The 19,123-nt window shown below is 48.6% G+C and overlaps 2 protein-coding genes across 2 annotated transcripts; both read left to right on the top strand.

Moving 5' to 3' along the window:
- Nucleotides 1-3,830: 3,830 nt before the first annotated feature.
- LOC136510764 (uncharacterized) lies at nucleotides 3,831-12,447 on the top strand. Its single transcript, XM_066505110.1, has 3 exons — nucleotides 3,831-3,898; nucleotides 3,979-4,186; nucleotides 12,196-12,447. The coding sequence occupies exons 1-3, from the start codon at nucleotides 3,831-3,833 to the stop codon at nucleotides 12,445-12,447; spliced, it is 528 nt and encodes a 175-aa protein (XP_066361207.1).
- A 1,834-nt stretch (nucleotides 12,448-14,281) lies between these two features.
- Nucleotides 14,282-14,979, top strand: LOC136509886 (NRR repressor homolog 1-like). Its single transcript, XM_066504478.1, has one exon. It carries the CDS (start codon nucleotides 14,331-14,333, stop codon nucleotides 14,898-14,900), a length of 570 nt encoding a protein of 189 aa, XP_066360575.1. The 5' UTR covers nucleotides 14,282-14,330; the 3' UTR covers nucleotides 14,901-14,979.
- Nucleotides 14,980-19,123: the final 4,144 nt, after the last annotated feature.

The raw sequence follows: 19,123 nt of genomic DNA, 5'->3' as shown, positions 1-19,123 counted from the left end.
GGCTCCAAGCCAGTAAAGCAACGCCTACGCCGCTTCGACGAAGAGAAACGCAGGGCCATCGGCGAGGAGATAGCCAAACTGCTGGCCGCAGGATTCATTAAGGAAGTATACCACCCAGAGTGGTTAGCGAATCCCGTTCTTGTGCGAAAAAAGAGTGGGAAATGGAGAATGTGTATCGATTATACCGGCCTCAACAAAGCGTGTCCAAAGGATCCGTTTCCTTTGCCACGAATAGACCAAATAGTCGATTCCACCTTAGGGTGCGAAACCCTCTGCTTTCTTGACGCATACTCCGGTTACCACCAAATCGCGATGAAAGAGTCCGACCAGCTCGCGACATCTTTTATCACCCCCTTCGGATCATTTTGCTACATTTCGATGCCTTTCGGTTTGAAGAATGCTGGGGCAACGTACCAGCGCTGTATGCTCAGTTGCTTCGGAGACCTCATCGGGCGAACCGTTGAGGCCTATGTCGACGACATCGTAGTCAAATCCAAACGAGCTGACCACCTTGTCGCAGACCTTGAGCAAACCTTTGTGAAACTCCGGGCAAACGGCATCAAACTCAATCCCGAAAAATGTGTTTTCGGGGTCCCGAGGGGCATGCTGCTCGGCTTTATCATCTCCGAGAATGGCATCGAAGCCAACCCGGAGAAAATATCAACCATCACAAGGATGGGCCCGATTCAAAACATAAAGGGGGTTCAGCGGATCACAGGGTGCCTTGCCGCCCTCAGCCGATTCATTTCACGCCTCGGCGAACGAGGACTCCCCCTTTATCGACTCCTAAAGAAATCTGACCGCTTTGAGTGGACAGCCAAGGCTTAGGAAGCGCTTGACATGGTTAAACAATTTTTGACTAAACCTCCGGTCCTAGTTCCTCCATGCAACGGAGAATCCCTCCTACTATATATATCGGCCACCACCCAAGTGGTCAGCTCTGCCTTAGTGGTAGAACGAGAGGAGGGGCACGCCTTCAAGGTGCAGCGCCCTGTATATTTCATTAGCGAGGTGTTATCCGACTCCAAAACCCGCTACTCCCAAATCCAGAAACTCCTCTATACCATCCTCATCACCAAAAGAAAGCTATGCCACTACTTTGAGTCACACCCCGTGACAGTAGTGACATCATTCCCCCTCGGCGAGGTCGTCCGTAGCCATGACGCTACGGGAAGAACCGCAAAGTGGGCACTCGAGCTGATGGATCAGGGCATTTCTTATGCCCCCCGAACAGCGATCAAATCTCAGGTACTGGTTGACTTCATCGCAGAGTGGACCGAGGTCCAGATACCACCAGCAGCCGTCGATCAAGAGTACTGGACAATGTACTTCGATGGGTCGCTGATGAAGAAGGGCATCGGAGCAGGACTAGTTTTTGTATCTCCCCTTGGGGTCCCCATGAGGTACAAGGTTCGGCTCCATTTCCCCTCATCAAACAATACTGTAGAATACGAAGCGCTCATCAACGGCCTATGAATCGCCATCGAGCTAGGCATCCGACGCCTCGACATCAGGGGCGACTCTCAGCTGGTCGTCAACCAGGTCATGAAAGAGTCATGCTGCCATGACACCAAGATGGAGGCATACTGTCAAGAGGTGTGGCGGCCGGAGGACAAATTCGACGGCCTCGAACTCAATCACATCCCAAGGCGCCTCAACGAAGCAGCCGACACACTTGCGAAAGCAGCATCCGGACGAGAGCCAGTCCTGGCAGGCGTCTTTGCCAGCGACCAACACAAACCCTCGGTACGCTACACGGGGTCGGAACAAGCCAACGATGGCCCATCTAGTCCGACCCCAGGGGCCGACCCTCCAACTGCTCCGCCCGACCCTGAGGTCATGGAGCTTGAAGAGGACCCAGCAGCAGAGTCTGACCCTCCCAATGACTGGAGAACGCCTTACCTCGACTACCTCCTCCACGACACACTACCGCCAGACAAGACGGAAGCTCGACGGCTCGCACGACGCGCTAAGTCCTTCGTTCTTGTAGAAGGCGAACTCTACAAACGGAGTCACAGTGGGATTCTGCAACTCTGTATCCCTGGCGAACAGGGACAACTCCTGCTGAGCGACATCCACGGTGGAGTCTGCGGTCATCATGCTGCACCAAGAACTTTGGTTGGGAATGCATTCCGACAAGGTTTCTACTGGCCCACTGCAGTAGCCGATGCCGAGCAAATCGTATGCACCTGCGAAGGGTGCCAGTACTATGCTCGGCAAACACACCTCCCAGCCCAGGCTCTCCAGATGATCCCCATCATGTGGCCCTTCGCGGTCTGGGGGCTCGACCTGGTTGGGCCACTCAAAAAGGCGCCCGGGGGCTTCACCCACCTGCTTGTCACCATAGATAAGTTTACAAAATGGATTGAAGCTCGACCAATATCCACGATCAAATCCAAGCAAGCGGTGCTATTCTTCCTCGACATCACCCATCGCTTTGGAGTACCGAACTCCATCATCACAGACAACGGCACACAGTTCATCGGCAGGAAATTCGTTCGATTCTATGATGAACAACACATCCGAATCAATTGGGCAGCCGTCGCACACCCCCGGACGAACGGGCAGGTCGAGCGCGCAAATGGCATGCTCCTTCAAGGCCTCAAACCCAGAATTTTCAACCAGTTGAACAAGTTCGGCACGCGCTGGCTCGCTGAGCTCTCGGCCGTACTCTGGAGCCTAAGGACAACTCCTAGCCGGGCCACCGGCTACACACCCTTCTTCATGGTCTATGGTTCCGAGGCCGTTCTTCCAACGGACCTTGACTATGGAGCGCCAAGAATCAGAGCATACGACGAACAAGGAGTCGAGGCATCCCACCAAGATGCCATGGACCAGCTAGAAGAAGCCCACGACGTCGCCCTCCTTTGTTCGGCTAAGTACCAGCAGGCGTTGTGATGGTATCACAACCGATGGGTCCGGGGTCGAGCCTTCAACGTCAGAGACCTCGTCCTCTATCTTGTGCAGAGCAACAAGGACCGCCACAAACTCTCCCCGCCCTGGGAAGGGCCCTACGTCGTCGCGGAAGTACTTCGCCCAGGCGCCTACCGGTTGAAAACCATCAACGGCGAGGTCTTCACCAACGCCTGGAACATCGAGCAGCTACGTCGTTTCTATCCTTAAAATAAGCTTACACTCTTCCTTATCAGATTTTGTCATAACAAAACCCCGATCCTTAGTGACTTCCGACCCCTGCAAATCGCGAGGGGTCAGACCTCACTCGGGGGCTGGCATGTCATCATAACATATGACATATGTAATACAAGTATTACGCTTGCAAAAACCTCCTGTGTTATGGTTATAAACATTCTCTAAGTTTTCCATTCCTCTCATAAACGAGTCCTAAGGGCTAAGATTTTGGGAACCAATTCTGAATACGACTGGTAGGACTGCGGGACACCCACGCCCCAGCGGCTGCAACCTCTTTGCTCACCAGCTCAATCAGAATTAGTTCGCCCACGTCCTAGTTTCTTATGACTTAGACCGTGAGTAGGGTCGGAAAGCACTAAGATCTTTTCTACCAAAAGGAGAAAGATAAAAAATTGCTTGCCATAAGCAAAGGATGTAATTTTGTTCATTTTTTGCACAAATTCGTCACTTACAAAGCGATTTCATTACAAAAAGGAACAATATACTTATAAATTCAGAGGACTGTTTACTCGGGGGCTTCCCCACAAAGTTATTCAATTACAGTCTGTGCTTAGCTCTACTACAAGTACTACTGCAGTCGCCGTGCCACGCTCTCCATCGGCGACGCCCGGGGCATGTACACGGGCCAGCTCGTCTACTACGGTCGCCGCGCCACGCTCTCCATCGGCGATGCCCGGGGCATGTACACGGGCCAACTCGTCTACTGTGGTCGCCGCGCCACGCTCTCCATCGGTGACGCCCGGGGCGTGTACACGGGCCAGCTCGTCTACTGCGGTCGCCGTGCCACGCTCTCCATCAGTGACATCTCGATATCCCGCCGCTTCGCAGGATCCTCGAAGGCGCCGCCATCTGCAATGCCTCCGCCGAGGCGTCCGGGGACTACGCCATCGTCGTCAGCCACAACCCCGATAGCGACGCCTCCGCCGGGGCGTCCGGGGACTACGCCATCATCGTCAGCCGCAACCTCGACAGCGACACCTCCGCCAGAGCGTCCGGGGACTACACCATCATCCCCAGCCATAACCCTGACAACGGCGTATGGGCAGGAAATGCCTCCCGCCAAAGGAGGAGCACAGTGGACGACGGCGCAGTCGACGACGTACGACGCCCACCGGCGCCTCTTCTCCTTCGGCAGCAGCGACTCCTCAGCAAGGGCGGCATGCACCATCTCATCTACGTTGGATAACCTCCGGCTCGACATCACGCTCCAGATTCACGAGCGAATCTGTAAGTTTTCTCTCTCTCTGGCATTACTCTTCCTCACTCAGGAACCGCCGCGACGCACGGACGCATTCGGCGGAAAGGAAGAAGAAGGAGAGATAGCGGCTCAGGGGCAGAAGAGGAGGTGGGATGAGAACTCCCCTCCCCCTCCCTATTTAAAGAGGAGGCGCTGTAGCTAAGGAAAGGCGAAAGGTTGGACGAAAAACCCTCTCTATTCCCCTCTTTAAATACGGAATCAATACTGATTGATACCTGAGGGGACGCGCCGAAACTGACGGGACGTGCCCCGGTCGACGAGGCGTCCCCCCTTGGTCAAACTGAACACTGCCTGGGTATGGTCCGCCACTGACCCGCTCCGGACGCGGCAATTAAGGCGCCCACATAGGCAGACAACCCTTCGCCTCCTCATGTAGGACCACAGGACGATCCGACGACAGGACCTTTCGGATCTCCTAGGCCGGCCATCCGGCCCAGAAGAGACGACGAACAAACACCCAAAGAAAGATAAGCATCTCTGCCTTCTTACTTTACGCGTTAAAAATTCATTCTTGGGCTTCCGACCCCGTCAAACGGCAGGAATACGAACATCAATCGGGGGCTGCCGAGAATGTCTACCAATCTAGACTTCCTCCTCACCCGACCCCCTCCGTACACTTGAAACTAAGGATGCGAAATACGGGCATAAAACTTTGAGTAAAAACTAGACAAACTAGCAGACCCTACGCCTCGGTAGCTACGGTGTTTCTGTTCACCAGAAAAATCATGCTCAACGCCCCTCGCGTCTCCAGCTTCAACGTCTGCCTTCTCAAAAAGGGTTCGGAGGGGTCCGCCTACAGAGTCTCTCCCAAAGGAGAAGCTGTCAGGTTGCCCAAGTTAATTAAACGGCTCGGATTGCCACCGAGATACGAAAAACAAAGAATAGCAATTCTTATGCAGGCTACTCCAAAACAGCCCCTTCACGACTTCACAGAAGTCCCAAAAGGGCTCGGGGGCTCCTGTCGAGTTCATGAACCCGGGGTCCCCAATGGAACCGCTTCCCTGCAAAAACTCAGCCCAGCAGACGGCGTAGCGACAACCCGCGCCTCCTGGGTCAGCCCAGATATATAATGATAGGCTAGGACAACGATCCGGTCCCCGATCGGAAGGCCTAGCCAAAGTAGGACCACAGTCCGACTCTGACCTCCTATTTCGACCGGGGATATGCTGGACCTCTGCTCGCAGCTCTTCCCCGACCGACACGGTTGAGGCTGACTGGGAACGACCGACCGGGGACGCCCGCTCGGTGAAGGCCAAGGGATCAGGTGGAGAAGATAAGGTAAGACGCTCAAGTCAACCGCAATACCGAGGACCGTACTCTACCATGCCCTGCGCACCTACAGGACGGTGCCACCAGGGCATGCTATACGGGCACTATGGAACCTTCCAGATGTGTCAGAGCACAAACAGTATTGTAGGCACCGACGTTTGCCATACCAGGCGAACACGGTAGAGCATGCCACATGCGTCTGGACATAAACAGTAGTGTGGGCACCGACAACCGTCTCGTACCCGACAGCGTGGGCAACAAGACTAGGTAGCACACATATTCTTTCTCTCTTTCTCTGACTTGTAAGGTCACCCCCTTCGACTATAAAAGGGGATGAGCTCTCTCCTAAAAAGCTCTCTGGCTCTCGAAAGAAAAAAGAAGCTAGACGATTCAAGGACTCGACGACCAGAGGACTCGAACAGCTCAATAGCTCTAGAACTCTAAAGCTACACAGAGCATACGCTCCAATAAAGTCACCGATCGACTGAAACTGGACGTAGCGCATGTTGCCTGTACCAGTATAAATCATGTGTCATTGAGTGCTAGGCCACATCCGATCACAACGCATGGCAAAACTACAAATTTTTACTTGTTGGTCACTTTTCGCACCAACACATTGTAGAAGGTATTAACGATAAAAGATAAGTATCGAAGATCTTATAAAGTCAAATGTGTTGAGTATTTTTTTACTAAAGTTAGTACTTATGCTTATGTGTGTTGGTTTCTGCTAAAAATAAGAGTAGTCTATATATATGGTTTTGTTTGTGACTGTTTCACTCTACGGGGGTGTTCGGCTCGTATGGTTGTGGAGGAATTTGGATGGTTTGGAGGAATTCTGAAGGAATTTGTGAGAGGAAAATACTGTTCCGGATGAAAAAAGAAGCGGATCAAGCTGGATTTAAAGACACGCAAATGGGGCCTACGTTTTTAGCTCCGCTCCACGTTCAGCTAAACTGGTGCGGCTCTATAAACTCTGCTCGAGGAAAAAAGGTAAAGTTTGTTGAGAAATTGAGTTCTAGGCACATGAACACAGGGACACAGAGTGAGAGGGAATGTGAGTTCTCTGTTATTCACTTTCTTGCTTGTTTCACTTCTACATCAGCTGAAAGTGATTCCCCTTTTATAAAAGAAGACACTGAATGGATACAGGTTACTACAGTGTTTGAACTCTTAACTTCCTCAGAGCACCTAAGGGCTTGCTACAGAAACTCTATCGTGGAGCAGGTCCATAAAAAACTAGAGTTTCTAGAGCACCTCTTTAGATGTTCTCACAACTTCACCTTTTTTTCCAAGAACAGAGCTTGTGGAGCTGTATTTGTTTGGCTCAAAAACGCGGAACGGAGTAGTCCCAAATATGCCCAAAAATGGTGCTCCAGAACTACTCGTAAAGCAGAGTTTGTAAAGCAGCCTCAAGCGTACCTTCTACATACAGAGAGAGGATAAGCAAATAAGTTGACGATAAATGATGAAATTTTACTTGGAACCAACAACATGGACCAAGGTGGTACTAGTATTTGTTAGAATTGGATGAAATCCCTCGTACGACATATTATTTAGTATTTTTATTAGTTTAGATCCACCATTTACATTACACTGTAATGAACTGCAAAAATGTACTACTGCACTGTAAATTAGTAAGAGGGAATCATGGGTCGACAACTCAAACCAAATCTACCAAGTTGCGTACCACGCGCAGGTAGCGAAGAAGGCCATATGATTGGAGCCGCTGTCGGTCCGGGGTGTTCACACGCTCCCATCCCCATCGACGAGGCCATGACTCATGATTTCATCAGAGACTTTGGGCCGGGGCACGCACAACACGGCCAAATAATGGGTCGCCGAATGGACACAGGCGAGCCGAATCCAATGCCATGGACCACCAGTGTTTGCCGCGTTGCATTTCACTGCAGCACCGCCGCCGTGTCGCCGGGCGATCGTGACCCACGCCACGCCTGTGCTACGCGAGATCCAGCCTCCGGCGCCGGACCACCGCCTGCCCACTGGCCACCGGTCGGCGGCCGCTTTTTGTCACGACGTACTCACGTCACCGGCGCCATGCCGGGGAGCGAGCGAGGACGCCGTCGTACGGCCGCTTGCTCCGGGCTGCGGCCCAACGTTCAACGGCGACCCGGGCAGCAGGGCACCATGCATGGGGCGGGTGACATGTGGCGCGTGCGCCGTGACGGCACCGTGCTGACGCCACCGCCGCAACGTCATTTCGGCAACTACTCTAGGGGCTAGGGCTGTACTTTGTGGTAGAAATATGAAATGTTCGGTGCTGTGTTTCGTCGCCGTCGCGTCCAGCCGTCGACCCGGTGTCTGGCGTAAGCGCACACGACCAGGCCGTTGCTGATAAATTTGGAGGAGTCGCCGTCGTTTCCACGGGCAGGATGGGATGTGACGTCGGCACCGTTACGTCGGATGGGTTTTTGGTTCCTGTTAAAATTTAGTCTCGTGACATCGGATGTGTGAAATTAATTTAGAGTATTAAATGTAGACTAATTATAAAACTAATTATATAGATTGAGACTATCTAATTTACGAGACGAATCTATTAAGTCTATTTAGGCTCATGTTTAGTCTTTCTAATTAGTATCTAAATACCCGATATGATATCTACTAAACTTTAGTCCCTGGATCAAACACTCCGGGCGCTTGGGTTACTTTGTGTCGGTGTTTTCGGATCACTGACGAGTAAATTTGTATTTGCGCGTCTATCTCGGATGATGTGCTAGGAGGACATAAGGGTTTATATTGGTTCATGCGGAACGTCCCTACGTCCAGTTCGCTGTTGCTCGTATTACCGGCACTTGGTTTGCAATAGGGTTACAAACATGCGAGAGAGGGAGAGGATCCCAAGTCTCTAGTGGAAGGAGTGAACGGTTGCTGAGAGCTCGCTTGCCGCTCAGCCGTGTGCTCGTGTCGAGCTCTTGTATCCCGATCCCTACTTTCATGGGGCGCCCTGCTTCCCCTTTATAGGCAAAGGAAAAACGCGGGTTACAGAGGAGGAAAAGGAGAAGAACGAGAGAGAAGAAGGCTTCCAGGGTTGTCGGGTCCTTCTTCTCCTTCATGCGGACCCCGCCGATCCTATAGATGTCAACAGGGACGGCTCCATGTCGCGGCCCTGTTTGTCACTGGTGCCATGCGCAGGTGTCATCTGTCGGTCATGGCGTTCCACTCTGTCCCGACGGACGTCGTAGTGAACTGACGCGTCTGTCAGCGTCCGTACGAGGATTAGACAGAACGGCACCGGCACGCCCGACACTGTTCTTGATGTGAATCCCCAAATATAGCCCGTCATGGCCATGGGTTACATCAAGGCGTGCCAGCCTCTTCTCTGGCATTAGAGTTTTGACCCAGGGCCAAACGCTTGGCCCTGAAGTGGTTGGCGACGGTATAGGTCCCCATCGGATGAGACAGAACCCGTGTCCTCGAGGTCGGACGAGACGGAGCCGGCGACCTTGGACGAGACAAAAACCGTGTCTTTAGGGTCGGGCGAGACGGAACCCGCACCCAAGTGGACGGGCGAGACAGAGCCCGCGGCCTTGGGTGAGACGGAACCCGTGTCCTTAGGGTCAGGCGAGATGGAGCCCGCACCCAAGGGGTCGGGCGAGATGGAGCCCACGGCCTCAAAGTCGGGTGAGACGGAGCCTGCGGCCTTATGGTCGGACGAGACCTTTTAATACGTCTCGAGCCATAAAAAAAATCAGCGTGAACGCTAACTTTCGGGTATCGTAATATGGATACCCGTAACGATGCTGCAAAGTAAGTTCAACGGAAGATGAGTCCTTGTCACTCTGTGACGAGAGAAAGCGAAAACAAGAAATATCCAAGGTCACGGTCTTCTTGAGAAAACCTTTTAATTTACATGCTTTCAATAACAACAGAAAATAAGTCCTCTTTTTCCCCCTAAAAAAGAAGTCCCCCAAGCAGGATCATTTACTATTACAGTATTACTGCTGGTGTCTTATCGGTCTCTGTCTTCTCTTTTAGGGTCTGTTTGGATTGCGGGATTTTTTTTCCATTCCTGTATTTTTTCTGTAAAATTGAACTGATTCCTGTGAAATTCCTGTGTGATTCTTGTGAAATTCCTGTGTTCGAAACATGCCCTTATTTTTTATGTTGCATCACGAATTAGTTGAAATAGTTATCATCTATGGTGAATTAGCAAACAACTATTAAAATTTTAATGATGAAAGGCGATACAAGAACATAGCGTAAGTGAGAGGACCACTGGGTAGCAACCTAACAGAGAAAGAAGTGATGCCGGTAGAAATTATGGGAAGTAACGAGGACCCCGGCTGACAATTATTCGCCCTGTTCGCTTGGCTTATAAGTCATACTTTTTCAGCTAATGAATAAAATTTTTCTTTCACAACAAATCAGTCAACAGTACTCTCAGCCATGATTTATCAACCAAACGAACAGATTGAATAATATTGGAGTGTGGACATGGAGTGAGAGTAGGAAACAGGGAGCATACCAATGTTGGACGCCATGTGACAGCTGGCGCCCGAGTCGAAGTATACCAATCCATGGTCACTAGCGGGTTAACTGTCATTGTGTTGAATGGGAATGGGTCTGATTGCTCTAGTGCGGTGAAGCTCCTCCAATGCCCCATGAGCCAAAGAGCCAAGATGCATGACATCATTCTTGGAGGCTAAAAAAGCGGGAGATAGAAGAGTTAAAAGAAGTCATGTAACTAGCGAGGCGTCACAATGTATGCGACGGTGTGAATTTTGTTTCTATAGTGTGAAACTGGGTACTAGATGTCATCCAACTTTTGAAACTAGACAGATTTGGACCTCTAGCTGGTTTCAAAGATGGTTTTTAAAAATAATAAGATAAACCTATTCTCTAAAATTCATAAATAATTTATTTTAACTAAAAAATATGAAACTAGTAACAATATTGTTCTAAAAAAATATTTATATGTGAGCGATCTATTTAGGTATTTGCACCTTATTGATTTCTATTCCTATTGTTTTATTGCTTATAGTTATGCTTATTGTTTATTTAAATTATCGTTTTGCAGTATATCAGATCTGGAGATTAACCAAGAGGATCTCGCAGACTATGAGTGAATAGAAATATGTGAAAGATACCACCAACCATGTTTGTATTGAATCTATTTAGGCATTACATGGATAGAGCTTTACTTTATGTTTAGTGCCTGATTGTGTTATAGGTTTGAAACAAGTACGTGTCACAAACATCATGCAATCAACATCAAGCAGAGCACAAGAAGACAATTTTAATAATTAACAAGCATGTGTACAAGCAACAAAGCACTAGGAACATAAACAAATAAAATTCAAATAACTTCAAATAGAACATGGACAAATAGATAATGCTTTTAGAAAAAGATTAGTACTGATTTCTAGAAATTATACTAGGTTTTTATTTTTTAAATAGAAAATCACCTTTGATACCAGTTAGTTGACCTAATTTGTACAGTTGAAGAGCATCCGGTATCCGGTTTCGTAGTTCATGGTTTTAAATTGGACTGCCGTGCTTGAAGGTTGGGAAATAGATTTTATCAAACAAAAACATGTTGGATAACCTATTCAAATTCCTATTTTCTTTTACCGCTCCTTCGTTTACTTTTGGCACGTCCGGCCGGGGCACACTATTGGAGTGCAGCTGGTGCCATGCACACCTTCAGCACTGGAGCAATTAGGAATCATAACTCTATAACAGTGGAGCATTAATAAACTGCAAGAAGGTCGACCAGGTCCAAGTGTGTAGGACATCGGAGAAATAGCTTGAGCTGCATGCAGTGTCTCTATCGGTGAAGGCACTAGCACTAAAATCATCAAAAGAGACATAGCGCGCGCGGTCATGATAGAACATTTTTTTTTCGAATCATGATAAAACATGTTCGTGCAGGCCAACAGATGAATTGTGCTATACTCCCATGGTTTGTGCCCAAATCCTAAAGTGCAGTATTGAGTAGCGCAGTCACGGCGGATTAAGCTGTTCGTTCGTTTTCTTCCTCGCGCAAGAATGCAAATTGCTAGCCTAGGCCTGGAATGAAAAAGGTGTTCGTATGGATGAGCTGCTATTAATGAATTTATGGGTAGCACATGTCGTGTTGAAATAGTTATTCAAATGTCTGGTTTAGATAACAGATCTAAGAATAAACTCCATTCAAACTGTCATATCAATATTTTATGGCCCTCTTCACTTCTCTTATAATCCGTCTTTTTTAACGTGTTATTTCAGACGGAACAATATTTTTCTCTCACACCAAATTAGCCGGAGCAGTGTTTCGGCTTGTTTTTTCAGCGAATCGAACGGGCCTATGTGTACTTAGGGCTTGTTTTCCGTAGCTCACAACTGTTGTGAGCTGTTTTTTTTTTTTTTTGCTAAACTTTTATTTTTAAAATAACTTAATAGGTGAAGCTATTTTTTATCCTCGAAAACATGAGTTGAGATAAAGTTAAAAATAATAACTTATCTAAGCTTCCCCTGCCATCAGTGGGCCTAGCATGCATCGATCTCCAATTTGGCCCCAGCCAGGCGAGCAGACCGAGCCATGGCGCGGCGTCGTCGTCGAGCTGGGTACGGGTGTCGTCACCGTCGAGCCGGGCCAGGGCGCGGGCACCGCCGCCTGCCCGGAGCGCGAGCACCGCCAGGGCGCGAGCTGCCGAAGTTGCCGAGGCACGGGGCGAGCGCGGGCGTCGTCGCCGGGCCGGGGCGCGGGCACCAGCGCGCCACCGCCTGGCCGGAGCACCGCCCCCGCCGGGCATGAGCGCGCCACCGCCTAGCCAGAGCACTGCCGCCACTGGGGCCCAAGCTGCCGCGGCCGCTGGGGCACGGGGCGAGCGCGTTCGCCAGGTCGTTGCAGGCGCGGCCGCCGGGGCGGGTCTACCAAGAGCGTGCAGGCGCAGCCTTGGCCGGGCGCGGGCCGCCGGGAGAAGCTGCCGTGTGGGGGCACGAGCTGCCGAGAGCGGCGCCGCCGTGGGGGGCGCGGGCCGCCGGAGATACGCCGCCGCTGGAGCGTGGGCAGCCGGGAGGGCCGCCGCCGTGGTTGCTCGCGGCCGCGAGGTGCGGGCGCCGTTGCGAATCTTGGGATGCGTAGGAAGAAGACCAGGAAGAAAAAAAAAAGGCTAAGGGGCCGTCCAGATCCTTTTAGCCGGACTAATTAAAATTTACTTAATAAATTAGGCTATATGGTTTACAATTTGATATTCCACCACTTTTTACGGTTCACATATAAGCCTATCTCAAATTTATAGGGTGAGAGATGAAAATTGATTATATTGATCACCGTTCTCTGTTTCTATTTTACAACTTATAACATGCTCTTTAACTTACTCCTCTACGATAGAAATGCAACATATAAGTATCTCTCGTATAGCCAATAATAATATATAAATATAATACATATACAACCGTATTAACTTAATTAATATGTGTCTAAATTATGATTGTTAAAATGAATTTAACCCTAAGGATCTAAACGGGTCCTAAGGGTATTATAGTAATTATTCCAGGTGAAGCTGTTTTGGTCTACTGTATGAAGCTATTTTACCAAATAATTTTTGCAAAACTGCTCATTTTCACATAAGAAGCTACCCATGAATCTATTTTACAAAAAAAAATAACTTCATTGGTGAAGTTAAGCTGTGCCAAACAGATCCTTAATAAAGTTGGCACTTACGTATTTTTTATGACAGGGGAGAAACCTACGTAGATTCCAGTGGGTGCAGATGCACCACCCAAATTTTGTGAAAACAATGGTTTTTTCTAAAATTTCACCATATATATATACCTCTGCCATAACTCTATGCACCAACCAGACAAATACGCCACCTCATAATTTGCTTTAGCTTCGTCACTCTCTGATGACTTGACAACAGATTTGCGAAGATAAAAGAATTCGTGAGTTCCATGTGTAGGTAAAACTCACTTGGCTTGGTTATAGAATTAAATGCCCATATAAACTAAAAGAGTTAAAATTATGCATTAAAAATGGTTGCTTTATCCATATCTCATTGTATTGTATGTCTTTTTAAAACAAACTCTCCACCGAGGCTGGCTAATAAGAACTCGGAAGTGAGGAGCGATCTGATGCACGGCGATGTAAAGGGAGGGACAAATTTCTTTATTGAGAAAAGTTAGTACAAACTTCTTTCGTTCCAAATTATAATTCGTTTGACTTTTTTAACCCCAAGTTTGATTACTCATTTTATTCAAAATATTTGTGCAAACATAGTTAAATTTAAATCATTCTTGAAGAACTTTAGTTAATAAAACAAGCCACAACAAAAAAAAGTGATATTTAGTATAAATTTTTAAATAAGATGAGTGGTCAAATTTAGAGTAAAAAAAAAGTTAAACGAACTATAATTTAAAACGGATTTAGTAGTGTTGTACTCTACAATGGTCAAGTCTTGGTAATAAATCGATCGGCTGCCTTGCACTTGCACTACTCGTCTACTCCAGTTCTGAATGAATGAGCTGCGGTAGAGCCTCCACGAGATGTGCGCCGGTCTGCAGTTGAGCACTTGGTAGTGACTAGTGAACCGACACGGCGCCTATTTAACCACTTCCCAACCGCACCAACCAACACAAAGCTTTCCGTTCCACACACTCCCGTCCATTTTCCTTCACAATTCCGCCCACCACGCTTTCACCAAGCCTAGCGATGGGTGGCGTAGCTGGAGCAGAGACGACGAAGAAGGCTCTACGCCTACGGGCCACCGCCAGCGACGGCGACGGCGCGTCGGTACATCCACCGGAGCCGCAGCAGCAGCCGGCGCCATTGCCTGCTGCCGGCGTCGCTGGCAACGCCGCCGACGGCTCTGCGGCGGTTCATCAGAGCTGCGGCGAGGACGACGACCAAGACGACGAGCAGGTGGAGAGGTTCTACGCGCTCCTCGCCAACATCCGTGCCCTGAGGGGCTTGTACAGCGCCGGGAACGGACCAGCAGCTTCCGGCCGGGGCAAGGGCAGGAAGAGGGCGCGGGAGGCGGAGGCGCCGTGGACGCCGGCGTTCCGGTTGGAGGACTTCGAGGAGGAGGTCAAGCAGGGCGCGGCCGCGACCGACGCGCGGAGCACGGTGATGAACCAGGGCGCCAGTGGCATCGTTGCGAGGCGGCCCGCTGCCGCAGCCAGGGCGAGAGCCGCCGTGGCCGCAGCCGACGACGGCCACGACGAAGACGAAGTAGCGCGCGGAGGGAATAAGCTCGGTCTCCGCGTCGCAGCGCGCGGATGACCGGTGTTGACCGGTTACTACTTAGGCCTTGTTTAGATTGAGAAAAATTTCAACCCGATGAATAGTAGCACTTTCGTCTTATTTAGTAAATATTGTCCAATCGTGGACCAACTAAGTTCAAAAGATTCATCTCGTGATTTCCAACTAAACTGTGCAATTAGTTTTTTTTTTTACCTACATTTAATGCTCCATGCAAGTGGCTAAAATTGATGTGATGGAGAGAGAGTGAAAAAACTTGGAATTTTGGGGTAATCTAAACAAGGCCTTAGTCGGATTGAATTGAACAACATGTGATGTATGCTTGGAGAGGATTCTCATGCTAAACTTACCTTCAGTAAATGTGTCTATTTTTAACTCTGATTTACTTACTGATGTAAGTACGTATCATTCTAAGGACTAGCTACCGAAGGCTATTTCAGAATAAAAAAAAGTAAAGTAAAAATCATTTAGCTTATTCTCTCAATTTCAATTGACCGCTACTGGATTTAGTATATCTAATTTGAATTGGCGATCAGAACACATATGGATACAACTTCTAAAAGGTTCTAAAAAAGAGGTAATTTTTTCCTTGTATTCTTTTTCTAGGTTCATTAGGATTCTTGGTTGGGGCTTCCAGTTATCTTGGTAAGAATATGATATATGTACTTCCATCTCAATAAATTCTTTTTTCCCACAGGGTCGTGATGTCTTTCTATGGAATCGCGGGCCTATTCATTAGCTCCTATTTGTGGTGCACTATTTTATGGAATATAGGCCGCGGTTATTACCGATTCGATAGAAAAGAAGGAATAGTGTGCATTTTTCGTTGGGGATTCCCTGGAATAAAACGTCGCGTCTTCTTTCAATTCCTTGTGCGGGATATCCAATCAATTAGAATTCAGGTTAAAGAGGGTCTTTATCCTCGTCGTCCTGCAATGGGTGATTCATAAGCTAGCTCTAAACATTTTTTTTCATATTTTAATAGAAGAGAGAGAAAAGCTAGCTCTTTATCAAGAGCTATGCTTATACAAACATTCCAAGAATATGTAAGAGTGTCATATAGGTCTAATCATATTATGAGCCATTGTTAAAAGCTAACAATATTAAAAAGGTTGGCTTAGAGCTAGTAGCTGACTCTTACTGTTGCGAGTGCCCTAAGGCATCATTTGCCATCGCTCTACCTCGTAACTGAAGTTTACTCCCTCCTAGTGTTATCTTAATTAAGTCAAGTTTTCTGAAATTTGACCAAATTTTTCAAGATTTATAAGTACCAAATTAGTGTCATTAGATACACGGTAAACTATATATGTTTTTATAATATGTTTATGTAGTGTGACAAATATTTATATTTTTTTATAAATTCTGATCGGACGTAAAAAATAACCTAGACAACTACAACATTTGACGATAACTTTTTGGTATTTGTTATCTACAGCTCCAAAGAAAATTACTCAAATGTGACTATAGTTCTATATTTGAAATAAAAAAAATACAGAGCTACAAACACCTACTTCCTACAACTTATTTTGTTCTTAAGCTAGAGCTATGCCAAATAAAGTCTAATTAAGTTCTTGATCTCTCTGGGTTCGCTGCCCCACTACTCAACGATGATATGATTATCCTTGTACTAATATGCCACTATCTTGCCCCCTCAAATATAAGTGCAATGTCCTCACTCTCTTGGGCTTTTGCTGCGGTTGCTAGTGCCCTTTTGCTGCAGGCCTGCAGCTCCACAGCTGGGCGCATTATTGTACCTATTGTTAGTGCAAGTGCATGCAGTTGCTGGCGTGCAGCTGCAGCAAGCTTATTCGAATTAGGTTGAATATTTACCAAAGTTTCTTTTATGGTTGTTATGATCTCTTATATCAATGTCTGGCTCCCCAAGGTTTTGAAATACAAAAGGAAGTTCTTAATAACAATTATGAAAAAAAGTTGTATTTTGTACTTGAACTATTGTTGAGTCCGGACACTACGTGAAAAACGGTTCGTAGCAACGGGATAAATTTTTTTAGGGGCAGCTAGTGATGGAGCTGCCCGTACAGTGACGTGTTCGGGATCCACGAGACCATCCGCCCCTATAAATAAAACAACAGGGGCAGCTGGTGATACGAGCCGCCTCTACAAATGGGTAGGATTTGTAGGGGCGGCTCACTCACCAGCCGCCCCTACAAATGCCTCACGTACAGTCACTAAGTCACCCATCCAAAATATCTACTGCCCTCCTCTCTCTCTCTCTCCGTCTCGACTTCCTCTCTCTCTCCCTCGCTCTCCCTCTCCTCCGAGCCCCTCCGTCTCTCCCCCACGCCGCCCCTCCCTCTCCCCCACGCGGTGACAGGACCTCCCTCTCCAGCGGAGGCACTTGGCGGCGCACCCTAGGGTGGCGGGGGTTCTGGGGCGCAGTCGCGCGGGGCTCGGTGCCCTCCTCCAGCGCCGGCAGTCGCGCGGGGGCCCGTCCCCCTCCTCCTATGCCGGCGGCACGCGGGACCCTGTCCCCTCCCCCTAGCGGAGGCAGGGTGGCGGTGCTTGGTGCCGTGGCTCGGTGGCGTGGCCTCCCTGAATGCATCTAGGCCCCTAGTTGGGTTTCGGTGATTAATGACAATACGTGATTACTGTGACTAACGTGTGTTTTGTAGAAACAATTGAGTTAGGTCACGGTAATTGAGATCGACTGGGCAATCATGGTTGTCATGCCCCTACGATGGAAATCGTTTCGGTTTTCAAAGGATGGACGACAAGGTTAAGGATGGACTAGTTCTAAGTGTCGATTGGAGTTGGAGAGACACTGAGAGTAGTTTGGGACTTTATTTCTTCCTTTGGCCGTACTATTAAGGGGGTATGAACGGGTAGCTTGACCAAGGTGAGACTAGTGGGTTAGGTGTGGTGCACACTTGTTAAAACTAGCACTAGGTAGCTCCACAACAACCCTTTCATCCAATGGAGCAAACTTCATTCACATATGTTCGAGAGTTGGAAGTGAATGGAGGGTCAAATACTGACCGGACGCTGGCTCCGGTGTGACCGGACGCTGGCTCAGGGTCCGATCAATTCATTTGACCAAGGTGATTGTGTCTGGTTTGACCGGACGCTGTGAGGTCATGTCACCGGACGCTAAGGGCCAGCGTCTAGTCGACTCCAGTAAGGTTCCAGAGAGGGAAAATCATGACCGGACGCTGCCAGCGTCCGGTCACACTGTAAACACTAGAGTTCAGGGTATACTGACCAGAGCGTCCGGTCAATATGACCGGAGCGTCCGGTCACCCCGCAGAGGCACATAACGGTTCGTTTTTCAGCCGGTGTTATAAATACCACCTCCGCTCGTGTGTGGGGGCACTTTTGCTCATTTCAACAGCTGAGAAACACCTTAGAGAGTGCCAAGAAGAGCAAGGTCCTAGTGAGGTGATTGAGATTTGAGAATCCCAAAGAGAGCCCTTATTAGTGAAGATCAAGAGTAGCAAAGTGTGCATCCACCTTCTTATTAGGCTTGTCGTGGTCAAGTGAGAGTTCGTGCTTGTTACTCTTGGTGATCGCCATCACCTAGATGGCTTGGTGGTGATTGGGAGTTCGGTGATCACCCGGCGGAGCTTGTGGGTGACCCAACTCATGTTGTGAGCGGTTGTGGGTGATTCACCGCGACGGAGTGTCAAAGAATCAACCCATAGAGAGCACTTGATCCTTGCGCGGATCAAGGGGGAGCAACACCCTTATGCGGGTGCTCCAACGAGGACTAGTGGGGAGTGGCGACTCTCCGATACCTCGGCAAAACATCGCCGCGTTCCTTCCTCTCTATTTACTTTGAGCAATTCAATTCATGTCTTTACATTCTTAGAATTGCCATGCTAGAGTAGGATTGGAACTTAGGTTGCAAGTCTTGTGTGCGGTAGAACAATTAGGAACACTTTCTAGGTACAAGGGGTTAATTGGGCTAACCATATGATTTAATTATTGCGAAGAAATTTAGAATTAGCCCAATTCACCCCCCCCTCTTGGGCATCTTGATCCTTTCAATTGGTATCAGAGCCTCGTGCTCACGTTTTTAGGCTTAATCGCCTAGAACAAGATGTCTCACGGGGATGGACCTCCTCCTATCTTTGAGAGAGATGACTTTCCTTATTGGAAAATTCGCATGGAGGCGTATCTAGAGGCTCTAGATGTTGGTATACTTAGAGCCGCCTCACAAGGCTTCCCAAAACCTCGGGATGCTACTAACTTACAAGGCGATGAGGTAAATTACGAGAAGTGGAATG

This window comes from Miscanthus floridulus, chromosome 16 (genome assembly GCF_019320115.1).
Source record: "Miscanthus floridulus cultivar M001 chromosome 16, ASM1932011v1, whole genome shotgun sequence".
NCBI lineage: Eukaryota > Viridiplantae > Streptophyta > Magnoliopsida > Poales > Poaceae > Miscanthus > Miscanthus floridulus.
The sequence above is the reverse complement of the archived record's forward strand: the minus strand, read 5'-3'. Positions and strand labels throughout refer to the sequence as shown.

What these genes read in the sequence shown, in the direction of transcription:
- LOC136510764 (XM_066505110.1), top strand. Translation starts at nt 3,831, where the DNA reads ATGTACACGGGCCAACTCGTCTACTGTGGTCGCCGCGCCACGCTCTCC. An exon ending in ATCGGTGACGCCCGGGGCGT is followed by an intron (nt 3,899 to 3,978) that starts GTACACGGGCCA and finishes GCCGCTTCGCAG; the next exon opens with GATCCTCGAAGGCGCCGCCA. An exon ending in GCCATAACCCTGACAACGGC is followed by an intron (nt 4,187 to 12,195) that starts GTATGGGCAGGA and finishes ATTTGGCCCCAG; the next exon opens with CCAGGCGAGCAGACCGAGCC.
- LOC136509886 (XM_066504478.1), top strand. Translation starts at nt 14,331, where the DNA reads ATGGGTGGCGTAGCTGGAGCAGAGACGACGAAGAAGGCTCTACGCCTA.